The sequence below is a fragment of the Gaeumannomyces tritici genome (assembly GCF_000145635.1).
Source record: "Gaeumannomyces tritici R3-111a-1 unplaced genomic scaffold supercont2.1, whole genome shotgun sequence".
Taxonomy (NCBI): domain Eukaryota; kingdom Fungi; phylum Ascomycota; class Sordariomycetes; order Magnaporthales; family Magnaporthaceae; genus Gaeumannomyces; species Gaeumannomyces tritici.
The window spans coordinates 2,147,897-2,173,713 of NW_008804545.1; the positions used below are offsets into that span (position 1 = coordinate 2,147,897).

The following is a 25,817-nucleotide window of genomic DNA, read 5'->3' on the forward strand; positions in this document are numbered from 1 at the left end:
CGGCACAGGGCGCAGTCGGCGCCGCAGTGGCCCGGCGGCGGGGGCGGCGGGCACCAGGGGCAGCAGTGGCGGCAGTGGATGTCGCGGTTGCGGGCGTCGATGGAGTCGAGGACCGTGGTGGTTGCGTTGGTCTTGCTGTTATTGTTGTTATTGTTGTTGTTGTTACCGTTGTTGCCGTTCTTGGATGACAGGCTGGCCTGCATGTGGCGGTACTTCTTCTCGAGCCGCACGCAGCTCCCGACGACGAAGCCGAAGCCCTAGCCCGCCAGCGCCGCGGGGAGGCCGAGCGTGAAGACGGCCATCTGCTCCGCGAGGAGTGAGACGCGGAGGATGAGATGCGCCATCTTTTTTCCTTTTTGGGAGGGTTTGTTGTTGGGGTTGAGGGGGCGGTTTCTTGGAACGCTGCCGGTCGGTAGCCTTGGTGATGATGATTGCGTTGTCTTATCGTGTTTCTTGGAAAAATGATTATGCTGGGAAATACAACTCGGTTGGCTACCGGGCAAACGGCGTGTCTCTCGGCTCTCGCGCGTTGGACGTTGCGCGTTGGGCGTCGGTGACGGAGAGGGAGGAGTTGAGACTTGCCCCAGCCTGCTACCTATAGTCGAGGTGATTTGGGTGGGAGAAGATAGACGTTTCTGATCGCATCCCTCGCGGCTTCTTCGAAGAGAGAACCCACGTCATGCTTTCATCAGTCAAAGATTTGTCGTGGAGCTTGGGTCTAGAAGGGAAGGAAGCAACCCGGGCAACGGATTCCACTTCCATACTGCCTGCTTACGAGTCCAACACGCAGATAGCTGACCTAAAATGGCAAGTAGAGACGCCTGGGGCGTCATTTCTGAGCATGAGACTTTCCCAGAGATGAGCATACTACGCAATTACGCCATCGACTCAGAATCATGGTAAAACAACGTTCCATTGCCCTTTTCTTCATGGAAAGTAAACATTTGGGAGTTGAGGCTGGGTAATAGTATACTATGACTATGTTTTAGAGTAAACAGCTACTACCAACCAGAAAATGTGTATGCAGAGTATATGTGACAAAACTAGTTGATCGTAACATCGCCCACAACAGGCCTGTGGTCGCTGGTATACACCCCGTCGACCAGGTTGTCCACAATCTCGTACTTCTGCACCGTGTAATCGTACCCGTCCCTGGGGCCGAGCCACAGAAAGTCGATGCGGGCGGCGCCGCGGCCGTCGGGCGAGAAGGTCGTGTATGTGCCCGTGTGGGGCCCCACGACCTTGTCCGGCTGGGCCAGGTCGAACAGCTCGCCCTTCATGAAGCCCGTGCCGGCCAGGGTCCTGAAGGCGTCGTTGTACGGGCTCGAGTTGAAGTCGCCCGAGAGCGAGACGGGCAGGGGGCCCCACTTTGCGAGCATGGCCTTGATCTGCGCCACCACCACCTTGATGCCCTCGCTCCGGGCCTGCGCTGAGACGTTGTCGAGGTGGCAGTTTGCGTGCAGCAGCTTCTGCCCCGTGGCGGCGTGCTCGAGGACGGCGATGGTGGTGACGCGGCGGCTGCCGGCACCCCAGCCGAACGAGACCTCGTCGGGCGTCGGGGACAGCCACTTTGTGGTGGAGTCGAGCAGGCGCAGGTCCGTCTTCTTGTAGAGGATGGGGATGTACTCGCCCTTGGTCTTGCCGTCGTCGCGCCCCACGCCGACGTGGTCCCAGTCGCTGCCCAGCCCCTTCTTGACGTCCTTGAGCTGGTTGTTGAGCACCTCCTGCATCGCGATGATGGTGGGGCCCCCGGGGGCGCCGAGCCCTGCAGGCCGCCGAGCAGCGACCTGGCGCGGTAGAGGCGGCAGCGGTCTCTCCAGATGAAGCAGAAGAGGTCCCACCACGGCTTCTCGCCGGCCTCACGCCCGCTGGCGGCGTACCGGATGTTCCAGCTGACGAGGCGGACGGGCAGCGTGGCCAGTGCCCCCTGGGCCGCCAGGAGGGCGAAGAGGAAGAAGGTGGGGAGCTGCATCATCGAGTGCTTGTCGGGCTCAAAGCCGCTGATCAAGCTTTGTCGGGTAAAGAGCGTGATTCGGAGCTGGAGGCTGAGGAGGAAGAGGAGCAGTCCCTCCCTCCCTACAGAGAGGAGGCAAGCGTCTTTATGAGCCTATCACCATCGTCGTCGGCCCCGTCGCCGCGCACGGCTGCTTAGCAGAATAGCAGCAGAGTAGCATTGTGCACAAAACGGATCCCTGTGGTGGATCCCCATCAACAAAGTGAAATTGCTTGCGGCACGTTTCATTAGCATCGGACAGCGGCCCCCCCACACGGATGTGACGACAAGACCAGGGGGCACACAGCACAAGAAATGCCCAGCCATCTTGACGTCGATAAGCTTGAATTGCCTTATGCACTCGCTCCCACAACCCATCAATCCCGGCCCCATATGTCGGCTGGCCTGGCAGCCCATCGTGCACTGCAGGTCATGCACGCCTCGCCAACACTCGCCAACAGTAGTCGCTTTTTAGCGAGAAATTGCCCTTTTCCTTGTGCAGTCCACTGGGCCGTCAGATACCCTCCCACACAGAATATAGCCGCCATCCGCCCATGGCAACCAACGACACACACCCAGACTGTTCCAGGCAGACAACAAAAGTAAACATTCCAAGCAGAATCGCGTGTTGGCCTGCATTCCTAGCAACCCCCGGGCTGGCAGCGCGTGTGACGCTGTCTTGGGCCTGGCTGGAGGATATGACGGAAGCCATTGGCCGCGACGGCCCCCCGAAGAATTCTCTCTGACCCATATTGGATATTGGAAGATGAGATTGCCCAACTAGGCAATCTTCTGGAAGGGGCGTGGCGAGACGTGTGCAATATTTCTTCGTGCTCGCTACTCAGCTCTGCGTCCATAGCGCCATTCCGCCTGCTCGGACAAGGGGTGTCAGTCACTTGGCCTGCATGAATAGGGAGAAGGGGTTCTGAATAGACCTCAGCTCATCATCAGGAACACCACGTCAGTGTACGAGACGTTATTGGGGCAATCTAGCGCTAGCTGAATCCCCAGACAACAAAGGAATTGCCCTTTGGCAAATTTGACGACGCCCGACTAAACTGGCGTTCCGATGCGGTTTGAGACAGGCTGAGCCACCAACAAGCCGTTGGATATTGCGAAGCCTCTGCCTTTTCGGTCAAACTGGGCAAAACGCCAGCTACCCGTATAAAGACACGAGGTGTTCCCACCGTGGATCAGGATAGTATGGCCGTCGATCGACCGAGCCTCTTTCCTGCCGTCGAAGCAAGCAACCGCCACAACCACTCGCCATGCGCAGCTTCAAGTCGGCCAGTCTTGCGGCTTCGTTGCTCGTCGGGGCCTGCAGCGCCTTTGTCGTTCCTGGAAACCCCTTGTGTTTCCCGGTCACGTTCAATGTCGCCGCCTCTGCCGAGAACAAGGTCGTCGCCAACCCTCCGGATCCCAACAACGAGGTTGCCATCGTCCAGTGGAGCATCGCGAGACTTCTGAGCGGAGACATCCCCGATGGCGGACCAGTGCAGACTGTCAGCGGCAACTTCACCGTGAGGGGCACCTTCTGCCCGTCGCTCTCGCTGCGGTCTCGCAAGGAGGACGTGCTCCAGGTCCTGGTCTCGGGAGCGACCTATGGCCAAGAGATCTGGAGGGGCTATGGCGTCAAGGAGAACGACTTTGTCGCGTATGCCAACAAGGCGGGCTATCACGTCTTGAGCCTCGACAGGCTCGGTCATGGTGCCGACCAGCAGCGCCCTGACCCACTAGACCATGTGCAGGCGGCGCTCCAGACTGAGATCATCCATCAGGTGATCAAGTCCATTCGCGATAGCGTCCATAGCATCAGGAAGCTCCCCTGTCTCTTGATTCCCGGCATCAAGTTCAAGAGAGACTTCAAAATCGCCTACGTCTGCCACTCTCTGGGTTGCTCCTTGGGCGTGACACTGGCTCGCCTGCACCCGGCCGATGCGGACGCCTATGTCATGTCTGGGATTGGAATTGGCGCTACCATCGAGTCCGCCCGGTCCTTCGTCGTCGGTTCGGCGCGCCGTCTGCACCCGGACCGTTTCCCGCAAATACTGCCGCTAGGCTATCTCACATTCGAGACCGAGGCGGAGAGACGAGCCGCCTTCTACTACCCGGGTCACTACAACCCCGTCATCCCGCCACGCGACTTTGCGATGCAGGATACCTGGACGCCGGGAGAGGCGATAACCACGTCACCTCCTGCGGTTGGGTACACGGGCAAGGTCGTCTTCGTCAACGGCGACAAAGACCACTTTTCCTGCACCGCCGGCGACTGCGACACCATCAACCAGCAGACGGCGGCGCTGCTCTTCCCCGACGCCGCGACTCGAGGGTCCATCGTGGTCACGAACTCGGGGCATGATTGGTCGCTGCATCACTCGGCACCAACTGCCTTTTGCCAGATCCAGCAGTTCCTGGACAGTTCGCTTCGGACCTAGGTGGCAGAGGCTGAGTTTCAGGGGCTGAGGCCTTTGGATGGGCATGGCGTGATGTGTGATGGAAACGTGTTTGACGTTGAATGTAGCATGCATGTAAAGTGGAAGGAAGGCGGTTACAACGTGAGGCGGGAAAGGGAAAAAGAAGGGAAGCCATATGGAAAATTAGCTCCCCAATCCAGCGGACCGGATTGGTCAATTCGACAATCTGGCAGCACTCGACTGAGGACAAGACGGGTTGCCAAGACGCTGTGCAGATGTCATGCTTTGGCGACTGTCCATCCCAGCCATCGCCCTGCCAAATCTAGCCAACGCAGATCAGCGGGTCCAGCCCCACCTTTGATGGGTGCAGCTGCTGACCGCCGGTCGTCGGAACCCGGGGCACAATCGGTACCTGTGGTGGTGTGGCCAGCTGGTCCAAGCTCAAGCTGTCCCTCCCCAACAGGAACAAGGTCTCAGGACGGGATGGGCAGGGGCGCCTCCATCCTTTCCCCTTTCCGTGAACCAAACTCTTTTGGCACCCGCAAGCCCGGAGTCGGCATTTTGTTGACGCCTCAACGGAAATTTGCGGCCAGAACTGCCCGCTGAGCCAGAACAGGGGATTTCAGGGCGGTTGGGCGTGGGCCTGAGCTTTCCACGCGCCACCCAAGACGAGACGGCGGTGATGGGGATGTGCTTGGCGACGTCTTCGTCGCTGAAACATCACGCATCATGAAGTGTATATAACATAGCGCCCAGACTACCTTTTACTCACGACGGCTCGCAGACGGACTGGCGTGGCCGATCCTGCTTTCCCCTCAGACAAGCACTGCCAAAGCACCACCACCATCCCTCCTCGATCCCTCCCGCAGCTAAGCCTGCAGCCCTGCTTTCAAGTGAGAGGTCCTCCTGCTAGACCGCCCGAAGCGCTAGTCGAGCATCCCGGACATCCGAGAACCGCATCATCCTCGTGCATCCATAGTACGACTTCTGTCTCCCCCACCCAGCATCTCCCCGTTTGTCGACCTTCCACCTCTCTCCCCCACCATCTTTACTGTGGTACACATCAGATCACGCCTCGCATTTAATCGTTGCCATCCCTTCGTCCATCTCTCATCCCCCCATCTCCGACTTTCCGATCCTCCGACCCTTCTTTTTCTACGTTGGCACGACGGTGCACCGCGGACCGCCACAAAGCTACACCACCTCTTCTTAGCCCGACATTCAAAACATTGACTGGCAGCCGACAACCTACATACCACCCATCCCAACACCGCCCATCCTACATTTCCGTAGTGCACTTGCGCTCCGACCACCCGACACAATGACTAGAGTCACGGCGCCCATGTCGCAGCTCGCCCGCTCGCTGACGGCCAGCCCGTCAGTAGCGCGGCCCAACTTCATCTCCAGAGCCTCCAAGGCTGCCGTCTCTTTCGCCCAGTCAGATTTCAGTGCTGAGGGCAGGAGTAGTGATAATGAGGTAGGTCCCTTCCGCTGCAGTAGCTCCTCGGGATCTTGTTCGTCTGGTATGAGTCAGTTGGGACTTACACCAGGCGTTTGCACATCAACCAACAGGCCTCCCGCCGCGGCATGACCACTGCACACCGGCCCGTGACTGTCCAGCCCAACCCGGGCCGGATAGTCCCCCTGATGCAGGGCTTCCACAGCAGCGCCGCCCCGGCCGCTCGTCTCGAGGTGCCCACCATGGACTTCGCCACACTGCCCATCATGGACATGGAGTCGGCCTCGGACATGGCCCAGACCATCCGTGTCCCTTTCATGCCGGACAACTTCACTCCGGACAGGTCCACCTTCAGCGCCGAGGCCCCCGACGCCCCGCTGCCGGCCGCCGAGATCAGCGTTGTTGCCGCCCACCCGGACAAGGTGCTCTCGGCCCTGACCGAGGTCGAGGGCATCGGCTTGGACGGCGTCGAGCTCAAGTTTGTCCACGAGCACGCTCCTGTCACCCGCTCGAGCAAGGGCCACTCTATGATCACGGACGTGTGGCATGGCATGTTGGACGACGTCTTTGGTGGTCAGAAAAAACCTGCGCTTGCCTGATCGTAGCAGGACCTCGGTTCTTTGACCACTTCAGATGATGACTTGACGATGGGTTAGGAGTTTCGTGCCATCAAAACCCTAGGTTGGTTTTGTTTTGGGCCGTTGCTGTTTGTATCTTGTTGTTTTGCAAGACTGTATTTCGCCACCACAAAACCCCCAAGCCATGTTTATGGCTGTACGCGTTGTAATTAGGTCCGTCCGTTTGGGACTCTGCTAGCAGTATCGTGCTATTTCCAATTTGGTCTGGCCAGCCATGGTCTTCCTGACCGGCCCTTCAATACAGCTGTATTTGATGAATACCTATCCACTTTTTGTGAGCCAACGGCTCCCCGTCTGAACGTCGCCGGTTTCCGTCTTACTTTGCATCGGTGCCCGAGTTCTTGTTATTGGCACACCCCCCCGGTTCGTCTCATCACGATGGAAGCGTCAAGTAACAATAGGAGCACCAGTGACAGCATCGCTTGAATTGTCTACCTAAAAATAACATTTGGTTTCGTACAACCACGCTAAGGGTTGTGTGGTATCATTGTCCTATGGTTCCTCCGCACCACTCAAAAATCACCTCACCAAAGCCACCACTAACGCTGCGAATAGTTCATCGGCCTTTGCTAGTACCCGCAGCCTGCCGGCTTTGGCTTGACCGCCAACCACCGCCAGCCGAGATCTTCGCCGGCCAAGCCTTCTTCTCCAAGATGGGAGGTATACAGTCGTAGATGGGGAGAACATGGCAAGGGCGAGAGCCAGCAACCCGCCTGATCCAAAACGTTGCACTCATGGCCAACACAGCCGTCTCTCGAAGTAGCCGGGCCCACTCCCCGAACTCCACGCTCCTTCCTCGCAGCCCGCTCAACCCCCACCTCACCGCTTCTTGACCGACGGACGAGGCTTGCACTCGTCCGGCAGGACCGGGTGCAGCATGACCTTGTTGGGGTACTGGGTGTTGTTCCCCTGGTAGCCCTTTGCCCAGTCGTAGCTGACTGCGTAGGCAAAGATGTTGCCGTTCTTGTTGAACGTGGTCGACGTGATGCTGCCGCCGACGTTGGGGTAGCCCTTCAGCCTGTGCTTGGCGTCCTTGTCCCAGAAGTGGTAGGTGCCGTCCGAGCCGGCTGTACTAAAAGTCCCGTGCACCGGGTGGAATGATATGTCGTTCACCGCGTACACGCTGGTGGTATTGCCCTGCGGCTGGTCGCGGTGGCACTTGAAGGAAAAGTTGGAACTATATGGTTTTCATCATCAGCCATAAGACCCTTGGTGCGCTACGCTACGAGGTCAAACACGGAAAAGGGTGCTGGGAGATGGCATACCTGTTGTCCTTGTCCTCAACGTACTGAATTGCGCACCGACCCTCAATACTACCGATGGCAAAACCAGCCGAGTCGGTGAAGCAGCTCACGACGCGCGTCTGCCACTTGAGCGGACTTTGGAGTGTCTTGTAGAACTTTGAGGGGTCCTTGAGGTTGACCACGTTGATGTAGCGGTCGGCGGTGCCGATGACGAGCAGGTTGTCGCGCACGTCCATGGTGTAGATGCGCTCCTGGCACTGCAGAGTGCCGACGGCCGTCTGCTGCCGCAGGTCCCAGTACTTGACCGTCTTGTCCCACGAGCCTGTGATCACCATGGGGCTTCCGCCGTTGTCGAAGAAGCGGACGCACCGCACCGGCCGGTCGTGCTGCGCCACCTGCGCCGTCACGCCCGTCGTCACGTCGCACACCTTGGCCATCTTGTCGGCGCCTCCGGAGACTATCTTGGTTCCATCCTGGAGGGGGTTGGTTGTTAGGCGTTAGCATCGACCTTGGTGCGGCCTAGGCCAAGGAAACAAAGCCAAGCAAGCCAGACGTGGCAGAGGATAAAGGAAGCATTACCTTGTAGTAGTCACAGCTAAATACGGGCCCGTCGTGCTCGTACATGTGTTTCCCTTCGGCGGTCCCGTTGCTCAGGACCTCGTAGATGCGCACCTTCTTGTCCCAGCTCGCGACGGCCAAAAAGTCCTTCTGGTCGCTCGGGTTCGGGTTGAAGGCGAGGTCCGAGATGCTGTCCTCGGGCGGGTTTGCGATGGCCACGTCGTTCTTGAGGTCGCCGATCGTGCTCGTCGGCGCCGCCGCCGGCTGGCCGAAGAGCCCCGACATGGTTGCTTTTCTCTGGTGCGGCTCTCGCCCCGGAGGCTTCGTTGATGACCTCGGGCCGGGTGCGGAGACGACCGGGCTCGAGAAAAAAAGAAACGCTGCCCCTTGGCTGTCTTGCAGCCGCGAGTCCCGGGGTTTGTCTGGTTCAAAAGGTTGTGTGCCCTTGGAAAGGTAGCTGTTGTAAGGGTCAAAATGGTTCGGCTCAGCCCAGACACGGTTCGGTGCTAGTCAACGCGTCGGTGATCCTTGAAGGCAGAGATGCAAAACTAATGACCAATGACAGGCGGAAGCTTCGAGTTACGTAAGACGGGTGCCTACGCCAAAGTCTACAGGCAAGTTGGAGGCAGTGCCCCACATCGACACACGCGCCCCAATTAATTATGCGGGGGCCTGGCACCCATAAAAAAGTTCGACATTGCGAAATTTTTTATTTTTTCCTTCCTTCCTTTCCCTCAGGTCCCCCTCGCCCAAAAGATCGCTATTCGAAGCTGAAAACACGGAGAAGGTGTTCGCACCGTCTCAACCACCTCTCTGCTTTGGGGAAAGTCCCCGGACACTTCTTGCGGAAACGCGCCGCCATAGAAGCACTGCGGCTTATCCCTGCTGGCTGTCCCTCGTGCCGGCCTCGATCATCCCTCCGCCCCTCGGGTGGCCATCCTGCTTCGAGACGGTTTCTGTACCGGTACCGCCGCCCTCTCGCCGCCGTTCCCCGTCGCCCCCAATGGACGAAGATATGAGTCCGCGCTTCGGGACGGCGGTCGGGCAATCTGGTCCGGTCTGATCTCGGCTCATACGGCGTGGAATTTTTTTGGGGATGTTTGGGGTGGCCTACGGGACGCTCAAGCCTTGCATGGGAGCATTTCGTCAGTTCATTCCACCACAGTTATGCGATTGAGCCACGCCTGGCCTGTCGGTACTCCCTCGGGAGGAAAGCGGCCAGTGTGGTTTTACACGATGGGGCTTACTCTTGGTGCGAGGGGGGCTCCAACCACACCTTCATCGTTCTCGCGAACGAGACTCTCGGACATCCATCTTTTCACACTCCGAGCTTCGCGGGAAGCTTTCGTCTGAGGGCTCTCCTTGACCGGGAGCCGAACGGGGTGCCCATTTTGGGGTGAAGTTTTAAATGATGAACCAAATATTAGAGTCAAGCACTGACCGGAGCCACTGTAAAAAGGTGCGCTCCTGGTGATGATTGCAATATGCGTTATGGTTTCTGATAAACTTCACTGTCTTTCTTTTTCTGTTCTTCACTACCCCTTCACCTACCTTCATCTTTGCCTCATTCTATGACAGTCTCGCCAAAGCATGACATCACTGTTCAAGATAAATTCTTGGTGCAATAATAAATAAAGACACATTGAGCGGATTCTTGAGATAATGAACTAGACTGTGGTATATTCGGTTTGACATTATGGATTCTACGGTTTGAAAACTCTCCCCGACACTCTAGACCCGACCGTAATGCGTATGCTACACTCATCAACGCCATACGCGACTAAGCCAGAGTAGGCCACTTCCAACATATGTTTAGAAACGTCAGGTTGGCCGTGCCTGCAATGCCTACATGTACAGACACATATCCCTTCACGCATGCAAATACAGCTCCCAGGCAGTGCCCCCCGTCACATCAGGCCTCCCAGGACGACCTTGCCGACGTTTGCGACCTCGTTCTTGACGCCGCTGCGGCTCGAGTCCTCAAACTCCTTGACGACGCCCTGGATGATGATCTTGCGGACCCTAGCGTCGGCCTTTGTGAAGAGCTCGGCCACGGACTGGTTGCACTCGCGCGGGGTGGGCAGCAGGCTCAGCAGGCGCGTGTAGCAGTCGATCAGGACGTCGCAGAGCGTCGCGAACGTCTCGAAGAAGTCCGGGTCGAAGGGCAGCGACGGCGTCAGCAGGTGCGCGTACTCCTCGCCGGGCAGCAGGTCCGTGTCGTGCGCGGCGAAGGCCAGCACGCTAGTGTTGCCGCCTTCGCCCCCCTCGCCGCCGCCGCCGCCGCCGCCGCCTCCGCCATACTCCGCGCCGAAGCCTCCGCCGCCGCCGCCCCCAAAGACACCGGCAGACCCGCCGTTGCTCTCGCTGGGCTCCAGGGGGAAGCCGATGTCGTTGGCGCCCGAGGTGCGGCGCGTCTTGGCGCCCTGGGTGCCGCGGCGGAACATGTTTGGGATGCGGGCGCGGGACAGCGAGGACGCGGCCGAGGGCCCGTTCTCCGAGTGCAGGCCCTGGAAGGTCTCAAACTCGCTCAGCAGGATGTTGAGGCTGCGCAGGAACTCGAGCGGGGTCGACGAGTTGAGGTCGATGACGGCGGGCAGGGAGAGGCCGAGGAGCAGGTAGTTGGTCGCGCGGCGGGCGAGCTTGCGGTTGTCAAAGTAGGGCAGCCTGGTGAGGTCGGGCTTGTCGAAGAGCAGCGTGTTGAACCAGAAGACGCGGCCTTCATGTCTGCACAGTTGTTCGTCGGCAGTCAGCAAATGGGCATGTACGGCTTTGAAGGGAGAGGAGAGGGATCGGCAACGTACGCTTTGCGTAGATAGTCCAGCGTTGATATCCTCTTGCTTGCTATATCGTGGATATGCTGGTAGGCCAGCGAGGACTCGCTCTGCATGGCGGCGCCGGTTAGGGGCGGGGCGTAACCGTTGGCCGAGGATGGCGCGGTGCGCGCGAGCATCTTAGAGAAGGAGTCGGCCGAGAGGGGAGAGGACGGGCCGGTGTCGCGCTGGGCCGTGTGCGCGGCGAGGGCGGCGTTGTCGGGGAGGTTCGGGGGCGTCGAGTGGTCGGTTACGACGAAGAAGCCGCTGCGGCCTCCTCCAGCGCCGTCGCCGCCGGACCCATTCGAGGTCGAGCCGCGCCGTAGCCTCGCGAAGGAGGGTCTGCGGGAGAGGGAGAAGGAAGGCCTGCGGTCCTTGGTGAGCTTGTGCTGCGGCTCTGGCTGCTGCTGTTGCTGGTCGGCCTGTCCCGAGGATTCGTTTGGGCCGCTGTTGGGTCGTGATTTGCTTCCTGTGGAACCGGCTGGCGGCGGCGGTAGTGGTTGTGGAGGCTGCTGCAGGGAATGGGCCGCCTGCGTCGCTGCGGACGAATGTGCATTTTGAGGAAAGGAGAAGTTGGACGTTGCGCCCACTCTCGCTGTGTCTCTCCCCGTTATTTGGAACATGGGCCGCTGCGCAGGCCTCTCTGGTCGCGCTTAGACGCAGCGATTGGTGAATCTAGGGGGCGTTTTTAGCGGTGTCAGGGCGTAGCTTTAGCGCAAGTTCCAGGCTTGGCCGATGCGAAGCGAGACGCAATCAATCCAGCGCTAGAATCTTGACCCTGCTAGTGAGAGATTTAGAAGGGCACTGAGACGCATCACGACGAGGCGACGGCACCGATGGATTTACATATGCATTGGTTAGAGAAGAAAAGAAGCGGAGACCGTGATTTTATTTTAGCAGTGCCACGAAACAGAAACTCAAAACAGACATGTGGCATTTTTTTCTTCCTTTTATTTTCTTATAAGGCGTCGTGATATGCGGCGGTACATCAGTGCCCTGCCATCCATGCGTTTTAACCGACATCCTAGAAGGGCAATATGGGTCTCAGAGCCGCTATAGGCCCCCACTGTAACCGGTTCAAATTGGCCGGTAGGCTCAGGTAGCATCCATCTTGGGCCACGGCGGCGGCCAGCAGGAACGAGTACAAAGTTGACCAGGACCGTGGGGGGACGGGAGGCGGGGGCGGCCAGACGTCAACCCATCTTGCTATACCTAGCAGAGGTTGAGTACCAAGTCAAAGCAGTTGAGACGGGCGCGGTGAAGTTTGGGCGGCGCGAGAGGCCTGAAACGCATGGCAGTCGGGATCGGGACCGGCAATCAGGAGGATGTCGACAGACAAAGCGCACCTGGGTGCTTCGTCCACGATCCTTGCCCCCTGAAGGAGGACGATGTTCCCTCTCGCAAGGTCTCGTCTTATAACGCCATGCTGAGTCGGCCCGGTGTGGAAGGTGGCCGAGCCTTTTTTTTTTTCGTTCGTTCGTTTCCATTGGTTTGTGTGGGACCACATCACACAACATCCCGCACATATAATCCTTGCGATGGGACAGGGCACCTAGGTCAAAGCCGTGTTTCCGAGACCGTTAGAACAAACAACGAGCACGCTAATTAGAGGACTAGCCAGAGTTCACTCTGCCGTCCATCCAATATGGGTCATGTGCACGGTGGTTGTGTGATTGTGGTGGTATCACGACCGATGTACCCTCATATCATACCTAGGTGGTAAACACATGTAAATTCCATAATGCCCCGTTTAGTCGTTGAGTCCACCCTGCACATGTCGCCAATGCTTGCGCCCGGAGAGGTGACCGAGGCGTTCCAGGGCAGGCACCAAACTCGTGGCTGGTGATCGAGCAGAGGTTAAAGTGGGCCGGCGCACCTGGCTTTTGCTGCCCGCCCCTCTTGGTTTGCGGATGAGGTGGCGGCAACAGCTGACATTGGCTGGAATGGTGTAAACTGGTAAAATGACGCCTCAAGGATTGGACTCATCCAGTTCGGCGCCTCGTAGCCAGTTGTATATAGCAACCATCCGCTCCGGCCCGAAAGTCTGCTGAGCTCGAACCTCGACAGCTCTCTGGCAAACATCGCCTTGGGCTTTGGATATCAACCCTGCATCGTGCGGACCCCCTCCGTCTCCCCAGCTCACCGCACCAACAGCTGCCCGCACCCCTACCGCGAATCATGACCACTATTTCGGAATCCCTACCGCCCGGGGACCCGGCCCCTGAGCTTCTAGAAAACCGGATCTGGATAGACGGCTGCTTCGATTTCTTCCATCATGGTATGTGCTTCCCTGCGTTGAGTGGCCGCAGCCTCGGCTTGGCTCCCCCGTAGTGTCACCCCAAGTACCCTTGATCCCGCATATTAGGCCTCCTCCTTCAAGTGCCCATCAGCCCATATTTTCAGGCCCGTGAAAGATCTCCCGAGACCCGCCCGGCGAGCCACACGGCAGGCGTGAGATGGACAGTGCAGCGTTACAATGGTAGGCTGACAGACACTCGACTTTGCTCGCCACCGCAAAGGCCACGCCGGCGCCATAGTTCAGGCCCGGCTATTGGGCGATGAGCTCTACATTGGAGTCCACTCGGACGAGGCCATCCTGGACAACAAGGGGCCCACCGTCATGACGATGGAGGAACGGTAAAACTTAGCCATTTTTGAACCAAGATGGTTGCTGCCATATCCGAGGAACATCTGAGCTGACCTCATGCCTCTTCATCCAACCTGTCCCGGTTGGTCCGGGGGAGCAAAGCACAACCCAAAAGGCTAGCTGCCGTCGACGCATGTAGATGGGTCACGCAGTCCGTCCCTAATGCACCCTACGTGACAGAGCTCGACTGGATCTCGCACTTTGGGTGTAAGTATGTCGTGCATGGTGACGACATCACGTCAGACTCGAGCGGTGAGGACTGCTACCGCTTCGTCAAAGCTGCCAACCGCTTCAAGGTGGTCAAGCGCACGCCAAGCATCTCGACTACAGACTTGGTCGGCCGCATGCTCCTGTGCACCAAGACGCACCATATCCGCTCCCTCAAAGCCGCGCTGGCCGGAACCGAGGGCCCCGGCACTGCTGCCGAGCGCGACGCCCAGGGCATGGCCATGACGGAGCGCATTCGTCTCTACGCCACCGACGAGACCGCCACGAAACCCGGCGTCGATGTCTGGTTCTGGTCCGCCTCCGAGGAAGCCAAGCAGCTGGACGACGCCGAGGAGAAGGGCTCGTTCCGCGAGATGATCCCGGCACCGCGCCCGCGTCCGGGACAGCGGGTTGTTTATGTCGATGGCGGCTTCGACCTCTTCTCGAGCGGCCACATCGAGTTCCTCCGCCTTGTCGTCAAGGAAGAGGAGGATCTCGCGCGCAAGGAAGGCTGGTATTCGCAACAGGCCGTCGATGAACGCAAAGGCAAGGGCGCCGACTATCCGCCCGTCTACGTCGTGGCCGGAATCCACGATGACAGCGTCATAAACCACTGGAAGGGCGTCAATTATCCCGTCATGAACATATATGAGCGGGGGCTGTGCGTGCTGCAGTGCAGGGTGAGTCGCTGCTGATGTTGGCCGTACAAAGTTCTAGTGAGGATGGGATTGATGCTGTATCAAAATGCTGACCACCCTTTGTTTTATTAGTACATCGACGCTGTTGTGTTCGGCGCACCCTTCACGCCGACAAAGTCTTATCTCACATCCCTTCCGTGGGGCACCCCCGACGCCGTATACCACGGGCCAACGTCGTTCATGCCCCTGACGTACGACCCGTACACGGCACCCAAGGAGATGGGCATCTACCGCGAGATTGGAGGGCACGGGTTTGCAGACGTCAACGCGGCCACCATCGTGCAGCGCATAATGAAGAGCCGAGATCTGTACGAGGCGAGGCAGAAGGCCAAAGGGATGAAGGCCGACCTGGAGAAGGCCCACCGACAGCGGGAGATGCTCGAGGAAGAGCAGAGGAAGAAGGAGGCCCGTTAAGCTGACCGACTACCTCTGTGAGGTGGTGAGATAAGATGCTGTCGTTATCATTACTCATATCTCTCATTCTTGGCGCAGTCAAGCTCCGACAGATTTGGGTGTATTTCACCGTCAGTCTGGAATAGCAGTCGGATTTCCGAATGCTAGAAATGGTGGTAAGAGCTGCAGGCGGGGAAAAGCTCCGAGGTAATAGCGGCCAGATATAATCCAACAAATATGGTTGTCCGTCGCACCTCACGGTGATATGACGCAGGCGGGCTGAAAGGTGCCGTTCTCTCATTCACTGGATTGTTGGTCGTTGACTGTGTAACTCAGCACCTCCGTAACACAGCGCACCCACCTTACAGAGAGGGGTTAGGTACCGTGTAATCCAAATGGTTTGAGGGGCGTCCAAGACACTGAAGTAATGGCCTCAATTGTGAACAAAAACGCAAGTCAGTACCTAGCAAGTTGCCGAAACGTCTGTTGCCCGTCCGCTTGAGAACGGGCAGTCGCAAGGGCCATCAAGCGGGCTGTAGGGATACGATTAGGTAAAGTCCGGGGTCATTTTGATCACAGGACACTCCCCCGGTCCTTCTAGGTGGTACCCAGCCGGAAGCCGAACCGAGGCGAGGGCCCAACAAAGGCAATTGCCGTTTATTGGCGGCTATTCTCGGCCGTCTGCCCGCGACTCAATTCCGCGACGTCAGCGGGCGCAGAAATCGAACCCCTCCAGCCCAGCGCGGCACATGGCCCATGCAGCCAACAAAGCCCAGACGCCAAAACGCCAAAACGGAACCTGCGAGCGCACTCCCCCGGCCACCACAACTGGCCTCCACCCAGGCGAGGAAATCCCACGGCTCGGCCGCGGCAACTAACTGACACTGCGTCTGCAGAGGCACCCAGCGTACAGGCACCTGGCCTCTCGGCTGTGGGCGGTGGGCGCCCACGTCCTCTTATCTCGAGGGCCTTGGTATGCGAGCTCGGACGTCGAGTGGTGGTGCCCGAGGGAGGGGCCCGCCAGCCCGGGTTGCGACGGCCCGGCGGCTTCGGCTGATCGAGATCTGGAACTTCTGGAACAGCACCCGACGCGGGCGGTCAAGAGGAAGTTGACCTGTCTCCGGATATCGGGACCTTCTCTAGATACGGCTGGCCTTTCCTCGGCGCGCCTCCTCTACTCTTTTTTTTTTGTCCTTCCATATCGTCTCGTCAATAATCGCATTCCCCACACCCCGAAGGGCGTGACGCCCTATCTATTCTAGTCTAGCTGCCCATCCCCCATCCATTCATGCCAGTCCCTTCCATACCTTCCAAGCACTCTCGCGGGGGTGCGGTCTCGCACAGAAGAGGTCTTGGCTATACAGGGCCTGTCTTGGTCCCTCCCCATTGGCCAATGAGTCACCTGCCCACAAGCACAAGGATGTCGTCAAGGGCCGCCCCCTGGCGGGTCTGACTGCACGCTGGCTCCTTTTTAAGCTTCTCATGTCCAGCCAGCAACGCTTTGTTCGTTCTTCTCCTTTTCCCATATCCATCACTCTGCCCTGTCTGATTTTTTGCCTAGGTGCATCTACCTCGTTTCTTGCTTCCTTTTTATCCAATCCCTATAATATAAGCACAGTTGGGCTGGGCTTCTCCTACGAACTCGGCGCGCTATCCTCACCACCTTCGGAGCCTCTTTGTTCATCTTGCCACCTTGACATCACTTGAGCATATCCATATCCGTACCAGGGCGTCAGTACACCATCCGTGTCTTCCACTGTCGACAGACGGTTAGCCACTTGAAAAGTCGGACAGGGACGAAAGCATCAACCATGGCTCCGCCAGCGGCTATTACCCCCGTGACCCCGGGAACCCCTGTCCCTAACAAGGGCGACCCAGACACAAACTTGACCGCCGTGGCGCTTGAGCACAAACTGGAGCAGGTCAAGGATGACTCTTCAACAGCAACATCTGGCGTGCAGGCGCTAGACGCCTCCAAGCTGGTGTACAAGCTCACGGCGAACCCGAGGACGGTGCCGGACCCCGTCGCCGCCGTGGGCGGTAGCGAGACCATCTGCACGGACCATATGATAACAGCCAACTGGGACGTCAAGACGGGCTGGTCCGCGCCGTCGCTGCATGCTTACGGACCCCTGAGCCTGATGCCGACGGCGTCGGTGCTGCACTACGCCACCGAGTGCTTCGAGGGGCTCAAGGTGTACCGGGGCTACGACGGAAAGCTGCGGCTGTTCCGACCCGACCGCAACGCCGAGCGCATGCTCATGTCGTCGGTCCGCATCTCGCTCCCGGCTTTCCCGCCAAAGGCGCTGGAGCAGCTCATGCTCGCGCTCATGGCCGTCGACGGGCCCAAATGGCTGCCCCGCGACCGGCCGGGAACGTTCCTGTACCTCCGGCCGACCATGATCGGCACGCAGCCGGCGCTCGGCGTGCAGGCGCCCAGCCAGGCCATGCTCTACATCATCGCCAGTTACATGCCCGTCATGGACCAGCCCGCGGGCGGCATGCGCCTGCACACGTCGCCCGAGGACATGATCCGCGCCTGGGTTGGCGGCTTCGGCTACGCAAAGGTGGGCGCCAACTACGGCCCCAGCCTGCTGGCCACGCGCGAGGCCCGCGATCGCGGGTTCGGTCAGATCCTCTGGCTTTACGGGCCCGAAGGCTACTGCACCGAGGCCGGCGCCAGCAACTTCTTCGTAGTGTGGCGAGAGCCGGGCTCGTCGGGCCGCCTCCAGCTCGTCACCGCCCCGCTCGACGACCGCCTGATCCTCGACGGTATCACGCGCCGCAGCGTCGTCCAGCTGGCCAAGGAGAGATTAGGCGACGAACTCGACGTGGTTGAGCGCCGCTACACCATCGACGAGGTCTTTGCCGCCCAGGCCGAGGGCCGGCTGATGGAGTCGTTTGCCGCTGGCACTGCGGTGAGCTTTTTTTTCTTTTTACCTCCTCTGATAGCATTCCTTCTCCCCTCTCCTTATAAGCACCAAAAGCTGACAATTATAAACAGTTCTTTGTGAGCCCCGTCTCCCTGATCCACCACCGCGGCAAGGATTCACCCATCTCCATGGGCGACAAGGGCGAGGGCGGCAAGTACACGCTCCAGCTGAAGCAGTGGCTCAAGGATATCATGTACGGTAACGAGCAGCACGAATGGGGCGTCGTTGTACACGAGGAGCAGTAATCAGTCCCGTGCACTCCCCATCGTTCTTTATTTCTCGTGAGGGACCCCCGGGGACGACCAAAAGAAGCAAAAGTCGGCATTTTCACGTATTGACAGGCGTTTAGAAAATATGTCGGGTGTTCCATGTCCATGTTGCATTAAAGCAGCATCTTTGTTTATTATTTTCGCTTGAGCGTTCGTACACCAAAGATCCGCCCGGAGAGCTCTGGGTAAAAGTTCCAGTCGTTGTCTAGATCGTTGCTAGCAGCACACCAAATTCTCCCTTAAAATCCCCTCAGGCATGTGTGGTTTTATGAACAGCAATATTCTCGGAATGGCTCCAGCCATGTGCGCTCCTTATCTTGACAATTCCACATGGAACACCCAAAAGTATAAAGTGGAAAAGTTGGATGATCGAACAGTAGGCAAAGACAACAGAACAAGAGCAACGACAGCATGTCATCAACATGACGGCCACACGGATCATCCGAACAGCTCGGTGTCGGCAGCCTCCGCCTCGGATTGCTGGATTTTGATTCTCTCCTGAATATGGCCATGTCTTTGTTAGAATTACGAGGTTGCACAGCACCAATGGCAGAAGGGAGGTCTGCAGCTTACCTTTTTCCAGCGGGCGCGAATATCCTAGAGGGACCGAACCGTTGTCAGCAGGCTTCGCACATGCCATCGCCTTCACTGGAATACAACTTGCCTTTTCTGTGCGGTCTGCCTTCTCGATTGCCGCATCACCAAGCTCCTTGAGCTCGGCTCTAGCCTCCGAAATCACCTTTTGGATCTCGGCATCGACCTCGGCCTGGGCGGCAAACCTGACCTTTTTACCTGGCCGGCCTCCGCCGCCGTCGAGCTGCTTGGCCATCTGCCTGATCTGACCGTCCAGCGTCTCCCAGTCTCCCTAGAGCTTGGAGACTTCGTGCATGGTCTTTTCTAGCTTGGCGTCGAGGTCCTTGGCCATGTTGCCCAGCCTGACCGGCTGACTCTGGGGGCCGAGGTCGAGCTTGATGGTAGACAGCGGCGTGACGGTCCACTTCTGGTGCTCGCGGACGGCAGCGGCCCACTTCTTGTCGCTCTCTTTCAGACCGTCCAGCTTGGCCAGGATCGCGGCGTGTGCCTCGTTGATCTTATTCATCGACCGCGTCTCCAGGACGCGGGCCCTGCCTCCGTACGTGGCTGCCGCCAAGACTGTCAGATGTCCAGTGGCATGGACCAAAAGGTAGGGGAACCTAGCAGAAAGGCAGATGGACCGTGGATGGGCGGGGCCCCTTACATTCCAGCTTCGTCACATCCGCGAGGTTGGCCGGCGCCAGAGGGGGGCTGCTGCTGTTCCTCGGGGCGCCGGCGTCGACGTCGCCATACTTCGCGGCCGCACGCCGGGCGTCCAGCTCGCGCTCGAGCGTCCTGAAGAAGGTCTCGGTGGGTGTGGTCTCAGGCAGCGGCGTGGGCTCGCGCGGCGGGGGGCTAGGTCTGAAGCGCTCGATGCGGGCCCTGAAGCTGTGCGTACCCGAGGGTCTTTTGGTTGCGCCCGTAATGGCCTTCTTCACGCCGCCTTCATGTAGGCGGCGGCGCTTGTCCATCTCGACGGATGGTTGAAGTACCAGGGGCAGGGCCCGGCCGATGCGGTGATCCCTAGCAGGGGGCATCGCAAACGCGCGGGATACGACTTTTGTGCTCAGTCTGATCTGGTTCCACCGAGACATACGGGGCACCTAGGCAAGTCGGGTGGGTTGGCGCCCTGGGATATTGGGCGGGTGTGATGTTACATTGTTTTACCCGTCCATCTTGGGTGGGCTTCTCGTTCTAGATACCTACCTACTGCCGGGCAGGTTTATCTCTTTTAGCTTCCACCGAGAGGAAGTCGCGAATAGCCGAGCGGGCTCGGATTCGTGACCCAACAGGAAGGCGCAACTCCCGCCGTCCAGGCACCACCCACTAGGTGCCCCTGGACCTTCCTGTTCTGTCTAGCCGCCGTGGTGCCGCCCTCCTTGGCCACGCGCCCTCGCGGCTTCCGGATGCTGCTTTTGGACGCGTAACGTGGCATTTGCTCCTGGCGATTGGCTCCGTCGCCCGACCAATTCCTTGTTGGTCAATCGACTCCCTGTTTGCGGCGGGGGGTTAGTTGCCGGCAATGACGGATACAAGCTTTTTTTACCCACTGGCTAAGCAAACATAAGCACTTCACTGGCGGGTCTTGGCCCGGGATCGAGCCCCCCCCTGCTTCCTTTCCCTGCCGTTCTTGCCGTGCCTGCTCCTCGACAAACCCGTTCATTCGCCCGCCCGCGATTCCCGACAGCAAACTATCTAGGGGCTCCGCCCTTCCGTATTCATTCCCAGAACTTGTCCCTTCCCCATTGCTCCTTCCCACTTAAGGAGATGGGAAAGTCAGTACCTACACCTCTCTATCGCTGCTGGCTAATGACTCGGCCTCTGGATGCGGACTGTATGACACAATCGGGCTGCAGGCACATGAATGTCATGTCCGCTTCCAGCCCCTCTGAGAGGGGCTGTTGATCTCTCCGTGACGGGAAGGTGTCATTTGCAGGTGGGTACTCTTGACTCTGCCGCTCAAGACTGGGATGTTCAAGGAAGGAGGCGGGAAGTATGTGCGCCCCGAGGACGTGGTACTGGACGCACAGGGAGGCTGGGCAGGAGCAGCAGTGAGGCTTTTTGTTCTTAGGCTACGGTATTAATATACCACGGGCACTGCTCTGTCCTCGCCCTTCTCCTGTGTGACCTGTCCTCCAGTCTGACATCTTCTCGCTTTTGGTCGCCGGACTATCAAGCTCGCCTCGACGTATTTCGGACAAGGCATCTCGGTCCAGGCAGCCCAGGCGGTCCTTGAACAAAAGCACAATGCTTGGGCAGCTCTTCACGTACGCTGCCGTGGGCACCTTCCTGCGGTTGCTGCCAGCAGCGATGGCCGAGGGCAGCGTCGTGGTCGAGTCCCTCGCGCAGGTGCCCGAGGGCTGGACCAGGCTGTCGGACGCGGACCCGGCCCAGACGATCCGCCTCCGCATCTCGCTCCGCCAGCCCAACCTGGGCCTGTTCGAGCAGACGCTCTACGCCGTCTCGTCCCCGAGCAGTCCCCGCTACGGGCAGCACCTCAAGCGGGACGAGCTGCGGGACATGATGAAGCCCCACGAGGCCTCCACCGCCGCCGTGCTAAAGTGGCTCGACGACGCCGGCATCCCCCAGGCCCTGGTCGACGACGACAGCGACTGGGTCAACGTCGCCACCACGGTCCGCAACGCGAGCGCCCTGCTGGGCGCCGACTTTGCCGTCTACGGCCAGGATGGGACTCGGGTCAGGAAGATCCGAGCCCTGAGGTACTCGGTCCCGGAGCACGTCCGCGAGCACATCACCATGGTCGCCCCCGTCATACGGTTTGGCCAGGCGAGGCCCCTGAGAAGCATTATCGACAGCATCCAGCGCGCCGAGTCGAGCATCCAGGCTTCGGACATCCCCAACCCCGACCTCAACGTCGCCGCTTGCAACAAGACGCTCACCCCCGAGTGCCTGCGCGCCCTGTACAAGGTTGGCAGCTACCAGGCCACGCCGACGAACCGCTCCCTGTTTGGGATTGCTGGCTACTTGGAGGTATGGTTATCATCAGCCCAAGCAGCCACTTCTCCCTCGCGAGAAGCCATCCGTTACTGACACTCCCTTTATCGCCCGTAGCAATACGCCAAATATAACATGCTTGAAAGGTTCCAGAGCTTGTACGCCCCGTACACGCTGGACGCGAACTTCTCCGTCATCTCCATCAACGGCGGCCTGAACGACCAGGCGTCCAAGGCGGACTCGGTCGAGGCGAACTTGGACGTCCAGTACGGCCTGGCCATGTCGTACAAGACCAGAATGACCTACTACACGACTGGCGGCCGGGGCCCCCTGGTGCCCGAACTAGACCAGCCGGACCCCAACGACGTCTCCAACGAGCCGTACCTGGACTTCCTCGAGTTTATGACCAAGCTCCCGGACGACGAGCTGCCGCAGACGCTGACCACGTCGTACGGCGAGGACGAGCAGTCGGTGCCGCGCGAGTTCGCTATCAAGGTCTGCAACATGTTTGGCGAGCTGGGCGCCCGCGGCGTGTCGGTCTTCTTCTCGTCGGGAGAGTGAGTCTTTGCGCCCCGATGCCAGCCGGCAATAGAAGATATTTTTTTGAGAAGCTGACCGGCCTCTGTCTTCTGCGCAGTGATGGCCCAGGTAGGAGCTGCCAGACGAACGACGGCAAAAACACAACCCGTTTCCTGCCCACCTTCCCGGCGTAAGTCCACCCCCCACCCGTTTTGCACAACCTCCTCTTTCTCCCCCCATAGCTAACGCCTGTCAACGGCGGCGCCACCAACCACACAGCGCGTGCCCCTACGTCACCGCCGTCGGCGGTACTAGGTATGTCGCCCCGGAGACGGCGGCGGCGCTGGCCGGCGGAGGCTTCTCGGACATCTTTGCGCGCCCGAGCTACCAGGAGGCCGCCGTGACCAAGTACCTCGGCATCCTGGGCGGCCGGTGGGCGGGGCTCTACAACCCGGCGGGCAGGGGCTTCCCCGACATCGCCGCGCAGGCCTACAACTACCACGTGCTCGACAGCGGCAACGACCTGCTGATCGGCGGCACCAGCGCCTCGTCGCCCGTCGTGGCCGGCATCTTCTCGCTGCTCAACAGCGCCCGCCTCAGCGCTGGCCTGCCCCCGATGGGCTTCGTCAACCCGTGGCTGTACGAGACGGGGTTCCAGGGTTTGACCGAGTAAGTGGTTCCGGAGAAAACCAATACCTTTTTTCTTTCTTTTTCTTGTCTTTACATGTACCCACCACGCGTGTCCATCTTCTGTGGCTGACACGCACACCCCTCCTCGCTTGGTCCACAGCATCACTCTTGGGGGCTCCCGCGGCTGCACCGGTAAGGCTAGGACCGGCCTGCCGTCCCCCAGGGTCCCGTACGCGTCGTGGAACGCGACCGAGGGCTGGGACCCCGTCACGGGCCTCGGCACGCCCCTCTTCGACAAGCTGCTCGAGCTCAGCAGCCCCGGCGTGCACATGGCCAGGATCGGGGAGAACTAGGTCTCTAGGTGGCAGATTGACGACTTGATGAGGAAATATCTATTAGCATGGCATGATTATCCGGTAATGGCCACTTCGATGGAATGGTTGGTTAGAAAGCCCACCCCGGGCATGCTAGTTCCTAGATCGCCGTCTGTTTAGATACTTGGGAATACTTATGAGAGTAACCATAATGAGAATCGACGCACTTTTGTCTGCTTCCAATGCGGCCTGTGGCACGCGCGCGCGTAATACTGCAAGGTTGATTTGGTGTTGATGTCAAAACAAATCGTCGGGTATAGATGGATAGCTAACTAGAAACTAGAAATAAATATAGAGATTGTGAGCAAATTCTGGCTTCCGGACACCTCAGCAGCCATCCTACATCTTTCTGATCTCCTCGTTCCTCCACCTCCCGCACCCTCAGGGAAGATATCCAAGAAGAGACTCCTCAAGTCGCCAAAATCAACGAGTGGCGGGGGCGAGGGTGACGGCGCCGCCGAGGGATCAGGACGCCGGAATTAACCTTTTCCGAGTGCGTACGCACGCGTCGTTGTTGAGAACGAAGACGCAACCACTTCCCAGTACCCAACACACACCCACCCCACCAAATTACTGCTCTCGCGCGCACGACAAAGACAACACTCCCTCATATTCAGGCCTTCCCGCTAGGCAGAGGAGCGGCGGCATCGAAGCTCTTGATGCTGCCACTGCCGCGGCTGCTGCTGATGGCGCTCATCTGGCTGGCCATGCTGAGACCTGTGCCCTTGCGGGTTTCGAGGGCGCGCGACCAGCGCTTGTTGTCCTTGATGGGCACGCCCTGGCCATCGAGGCCGAGCACCTCCATCAACTCCGGGATCTCGGCGTGGTCGCGCGTTGTGCGCATGCGATGGCACCACGTCACCTGCTTGTCCTCGACGTAGCCCTCCTCCTCGTCCGCTCCGTCGTGCTGCACGGGGACCTGGACCGTCGGCCTGGTGCCGCTAATACTGCTCCCCCGTGGGGTGTTGCCGTTGGTTTCCCTCGCGGTGTTTGTTGCCGTCGCTCCGTTGGGTGTTGTCGTGTCGGCGGGTGCTGCTGCAGGCGGCGTTGTCGTCGTCGTCATTTCCGTTGATGCGGCTGCTGCTGTTGCCGGTTCCGGTGTCGTAGCAGCACTGCTCTCCTTTTTGGCAACGACAGCCCCTGAATCTTCATTGAGGGAGAGACCTTCACCAATGGTCTGGCGGGTGATGCTGCTGCCATGGAGCTGGTGTTCCCCGATGCGGCGGTCGAGGTCGTCCTCGACGGGAGCGGGCGTGTGGACGGTCAGGGGCTCGAACAGAAACTCGCCGCCGATCTGGCGGTGGTCACCCGCCTTTGTGGCCTTGCCCGAGGGCACCTGGCGCAGGCCCTGGGCGACGCTACTGAGGGCCGAGAGCAGCATCGACTTGCGCATGTACGCCGGGCGCTGGCCCATGGCGAGGGTGCGCACCATTCCCAGCTCATCGTACAGCCGACGTGTCGGGTCGGCGTAAACGGGGAATGGGCAGCCCGTCTCGCGTACGTACATGTCGATCAGACCCGGGTCACCGCAGCCCACGACGGCGATGAAAGTGGAGATGGGAAGTTGCAGGAGGGCCTCCGGGGTGATGGAGGCAGAGAGGGTGCGTAGGTACTCCTGGCAGTTCTGTCGGTGGCGAACATGGGCGGCGGTCAGAGGCCAGGTCAAGCCGAGAGAGACCGAGTAGAACCGTGGACATGGACGGAACAACTTACACCACAGAAGAAGTGCCGCACAAAGATCAGCAGGACGCGGCGGGCGACGTTGCGGCCCGTGTAGAGACTGCGGAAGGTGTGCGATTTGCCGTGGCGATCCAGCACCGTATAGTTCTCGATCTTGCGCAGCGTCGCGGCCGAGGGCAGGTCGTTGTTGCTCTGCACCTCGCCGCTGAAGTCCTGCGGGTTGATCTCGTCGATGCCGTCCTTGCCTGGCTTCTGTGTCTTCTCGCCATCCAGCTTCTTCTCGGCGGCCATGGGGAGAACTGCTGTTGCTGCGGCCGGAGGTGGTGCTTCTGGCGTAGCCGAGGCTGGTGCTGCTGCCGCGGCGGAGGTGGTCGAGTCCTCGGCCGGCGACTTCTGTGGGACCGACGGCGGTGGTGCAGGGGCGGCAGCAGGCAATGGTGCTATTATAGGTGCTTCCGCCGTAGCGGGCACGGCAGCGATGGCGGCTTCGGTGGCAGGGGCGGTCGTGGCGGCGGTCTCCTTTGCAGCCGCTGCCGCAGGCTCCCTCACAACCGCCGGCACGGGGTCTGGAGCGGCGGCAGCGGTGGCCGGCTGCGCCCCAGGTTCAGCCGCTGTCGTCATAGTCGAAGCAAGCAGCAGCCGTCTTAGAGGGGCAAGAGAGCTAGAGAGGTCGGGCGGGAGGAGCTGGGAGTGACAGCGTTGGGGGTTAGGCTGCTCGAGCGGAGCTCAGGTTGCCAGCAGGCTACTGCTCAGCAATCAATCAATGCGTGCGACTGACTGGACTTGGTTGGGTTGAGTAGAGGTTGTGGTCCAAGTCACGGTG

The 25,817-nt window shown here is 59.5% G+C and overlaps 13 protein-coding genes across 13 annotated transcripts in view; 5 read left to right on the forward strand and 8 right to left on the reverse strand.

Annotated features, from left to right (window-relative positions):
* Positions 1 to 203, reverse strand: part of GGTG_00677 (hypothetical protein) — a gene marked incomplete at both ends in the record, with an annotated part of 1,086 nt that extends 883 nt beyond the window's left edge. The window contains one exon of the mRNA XM_009218428.1: positions 7 to 203. Coding sequence (XP_009216692.1) covers positions 7 to 203 — 197 coding nt within the window. The remainder of the gene's footprint in view (positions 1 to 6) is intronic.
* Positions 204 to 875: 672 nt separating this feature from the next.
* On the reverse strand, positions 876 to 1,972 carry GGTG_00678 (hypothetical protein; the record flags this gene model as incomplete). Its single annotated transcript, XM_009218429.1, has 3 exons — positions 876 to 972; positions 1,045 to 1,812; positions 1,881 to 1,972. The coding sequence occupies 3 exons, from the start codon at positions 1,970 to 1,972 to the stop codon at positions 876 to 878; spliced, it is 957 nt and encodes a 318-aa protein (XP_009216693.1).
* Positions 1,973 to 2,479: 507 nt separating this feature from the next.
* Positions 2,480 to 4,452, forward strand: GGTG_00679 (hypothetical protein). Its single transcript, XM_009218430.1, has one exon. It carries the CDS (start codon positions 3,262 to 3,264, stop codon positions 4,426 to 4,428), a length of 1,167 nt encoding a protein of 388 aa, XP_009216694.1. The 5' UTR covers positions 2,480 to 3,261; the 3' UTR covers positions 4,429 to 4,452.
* A 478-nt stretch (positions 4,453 to 4,930) lies between these two features.
* GGTG_00680 (hypothetical protein) lies at positions 4,931 to 6,936 on the forward strand. Its single transcript, XM_009218431.1, has 2 exons — positions 4,931 to 5,884; positions 5,980 to 6,936. Exons 1-2 carry the CDS (start codon positions 5,729 to 5,731, stop codon positions 6,463 to 6,465), a joined length of 642 nt encoding a protein of 213 aa, XP_009216695.1. The 5' UTR covers positions 4,931 to 5,728; the 3' UTR covers positions 6,466 to 6,936.
* Positions 6,909 to 8,845, reverse strand: GGTG_00681 (Poly(A)+ RNA export protein). Its single transcript, XM_009218432.1, has 3 exons — positions 8,328 to 8,845; positions 7,770 to 8,221; positions 6,909 to 7,681 (listed from the first exon to the last, which is right to left on the reverse strand). The coding sequence occupies exons 1-3, from the start codon at positions 8,589 to 8,591 to the stop codon at positions 7,324 to 7,326; spliced, it is 1,074 nt and encodes a 357-aa protein (XP_009216696.1). The 5' UTR covers positions 8,592 to 8,845; the 3' UTR covers positions 6,909 to 7,323.
* A 1,107-nt stretch (positions 8,846 to 9,952) lies between these two features.
* GGTG_00682 (hypothetical protein) lies at positions 9,953 to 12,074 on the reverse strand. The gene is made up of 2 exons (XM_009218433.1): positions 11,108 to 12,074; positions 9,953 to 11,030 (listed from the first exon to the last, which is right to left on the reverse strand). The coding sequence occupies exons 1-2, from the start codon at positions 11,737 to 11,739 to the stop codon at positions 10,214 to 10,216; spliced, it is 1,449 nt and encodes a 482-aa protein (XP_009216697.1). The 5' UTR covers positions 11,740 to 12,074; the 3' UTR covers positions 9,953 to 10,213.
* A 979-nt stretch (positions 12,075 to 13,053) lies between these two features.
* GGTG_00683 (ethanolamine-phosphate cytidylyltransferase) lies at positions 13,054 to 15,504 on the forward strand. Its single transcript, XM_009218434.1, has 4 exons — positions 13,054 to 13,394; positions 13,636 to 13,753; positions 13,879 to 14,650; positions 14,741 to 15,504. The coding sequence occupies exons 1-4, from the start codon at positions 13,295 to 13,297 to the stop codon at positions 15,080 to 15,082; spliced, it is 1,332 nt and encodes a 443-aa protein (XP_009216698.1). The 5' UTR covers positions 13,054 to 13,294; the 3' UTR covers positions 15,083 to 15,504.
* Positions 15,505 to 15,821: 317 nt separating this feature from the next.
* GGTG_00684 (branched-chain-amino-acid aminotransferase) lies at positions 15,822 to 18,598 on the forward strand. Its single transcript, XM_009218435.1, has 2 exons — positions 15,822 to 17,979; positions 18,066 to 18,598. Exons 1-2 carry the CDS (start codon positions 16,873 to 16,875, stop codon positions 18,237 to 18,239), a joined length of 1,281 nt encoding a protein of 426 aa, XP_009216699.1. The 5' UTR covers positions 15,822 to 16,872; the 3' UTR covers positions 18,240 to 18,598.
* Positions 18,599 to 18,701: 103 nt separating this feature from the next.
* GGTG_00685 (hypothetical protein) lies at positions 18,702 to 19,092 on the reverse strand (the record flags this gene model as incomplete). The annotated part of the gene is made up of 2 exons (XM_009218436.1): positions 18,702 to 18,743; positions 18,871 to 19,092. The coding sequence occupies 2 exons, from the start codon at positions 19,090 to 19,092 to the stop codon at positions 18,702 to 18,704; spliced, it is 264 nt and encodes an 87-aa protein (XP_009216700.1).
* A 36-nt stretch (positions 19,093 to 19,128) lies between these two features.
* GGTG_00686 (hypothetical protein) lies at positions 19,129 to 19,807 on the reverse strand (the record flags this gene model as incomplete). The annotated part of the gene is made up of 2 exons (XM_009218437.1): positions 19,129 to 19,415; positions 19,501 to 19,807. 2 exons carry the CDS (start codon positions 19,805 to 19,807, stop codon positions 19,129 to 19,131), a joined length of 594 nt encoding a protein of 197 aa, XP_009216701.1.
* A 384-nt stretch (positions 19,808 to 20,191) lies between these two features.
* Positions 20,192 to 20,499, reverse strand: GGTG_00687 (hypothetical protein; the record flags this gene model as incomplete). The annotated part of the gene is made up of 2 exons (XM_009218438.1): positions 20,192 to 20,328; positions 20,400 to 20,499. The coding sequence occupies 2 exons, from the start codon at positions 20,497 to 20,499 to the stop codon at positions 20,192 to 20,194; spliced, it is 237 nt and encodes a 78-aa protein (XP_009216702.1).
* A 440-nt stretch (positions 20,500 to 20,939) lies between these two features.
* Positions 20,940 to 23,497, forward strand: GGTG_00688 (tripeptidyl-peptidase 1). Its single transcript, XM_009218439.1, has 5 exons — positions 20,940 to 21,827; positions 21,909 to 22,348; positions 22,429 to 22,500; positions 22,590 to 22,979; positions 23,101 to 23,497. Exons 1-5 carry the CDS (start codon positions 21,084 to 21,086, stop codon positions 23,291 to 23,293), a joined length of 1,839 nt encoding a protein of 612 aa, XP_009216703.1. The 5' UTR covers positions 20,940 to 21,083; the 3' UTR covers positions 23,294 to 23,497.
* A 430-nt stretch (positions 23,498 to 23,927) lies between these two features.
* Positions 23,928 to 25,615, reverse strand: GGTG_00689 (hypothetical protein; the record flags this gene model as incomplete). Its single annotated transcript, XM_009218440.1, has 2 exons — positions 23,928 to 24,938; positions 25,028 to 25,615. The coding sequence occupies 2 exons, from the start codon at positions 25,613 to 25,615 to the stop codon at positions 23,928 to 23,930; spliced, it is 1,599 nt and encodes a 532-aa protein (XP_009216704.1).
* Between the last annotated feature and the right edge of the window lie 202 nt (positions 25,616 to 25,817).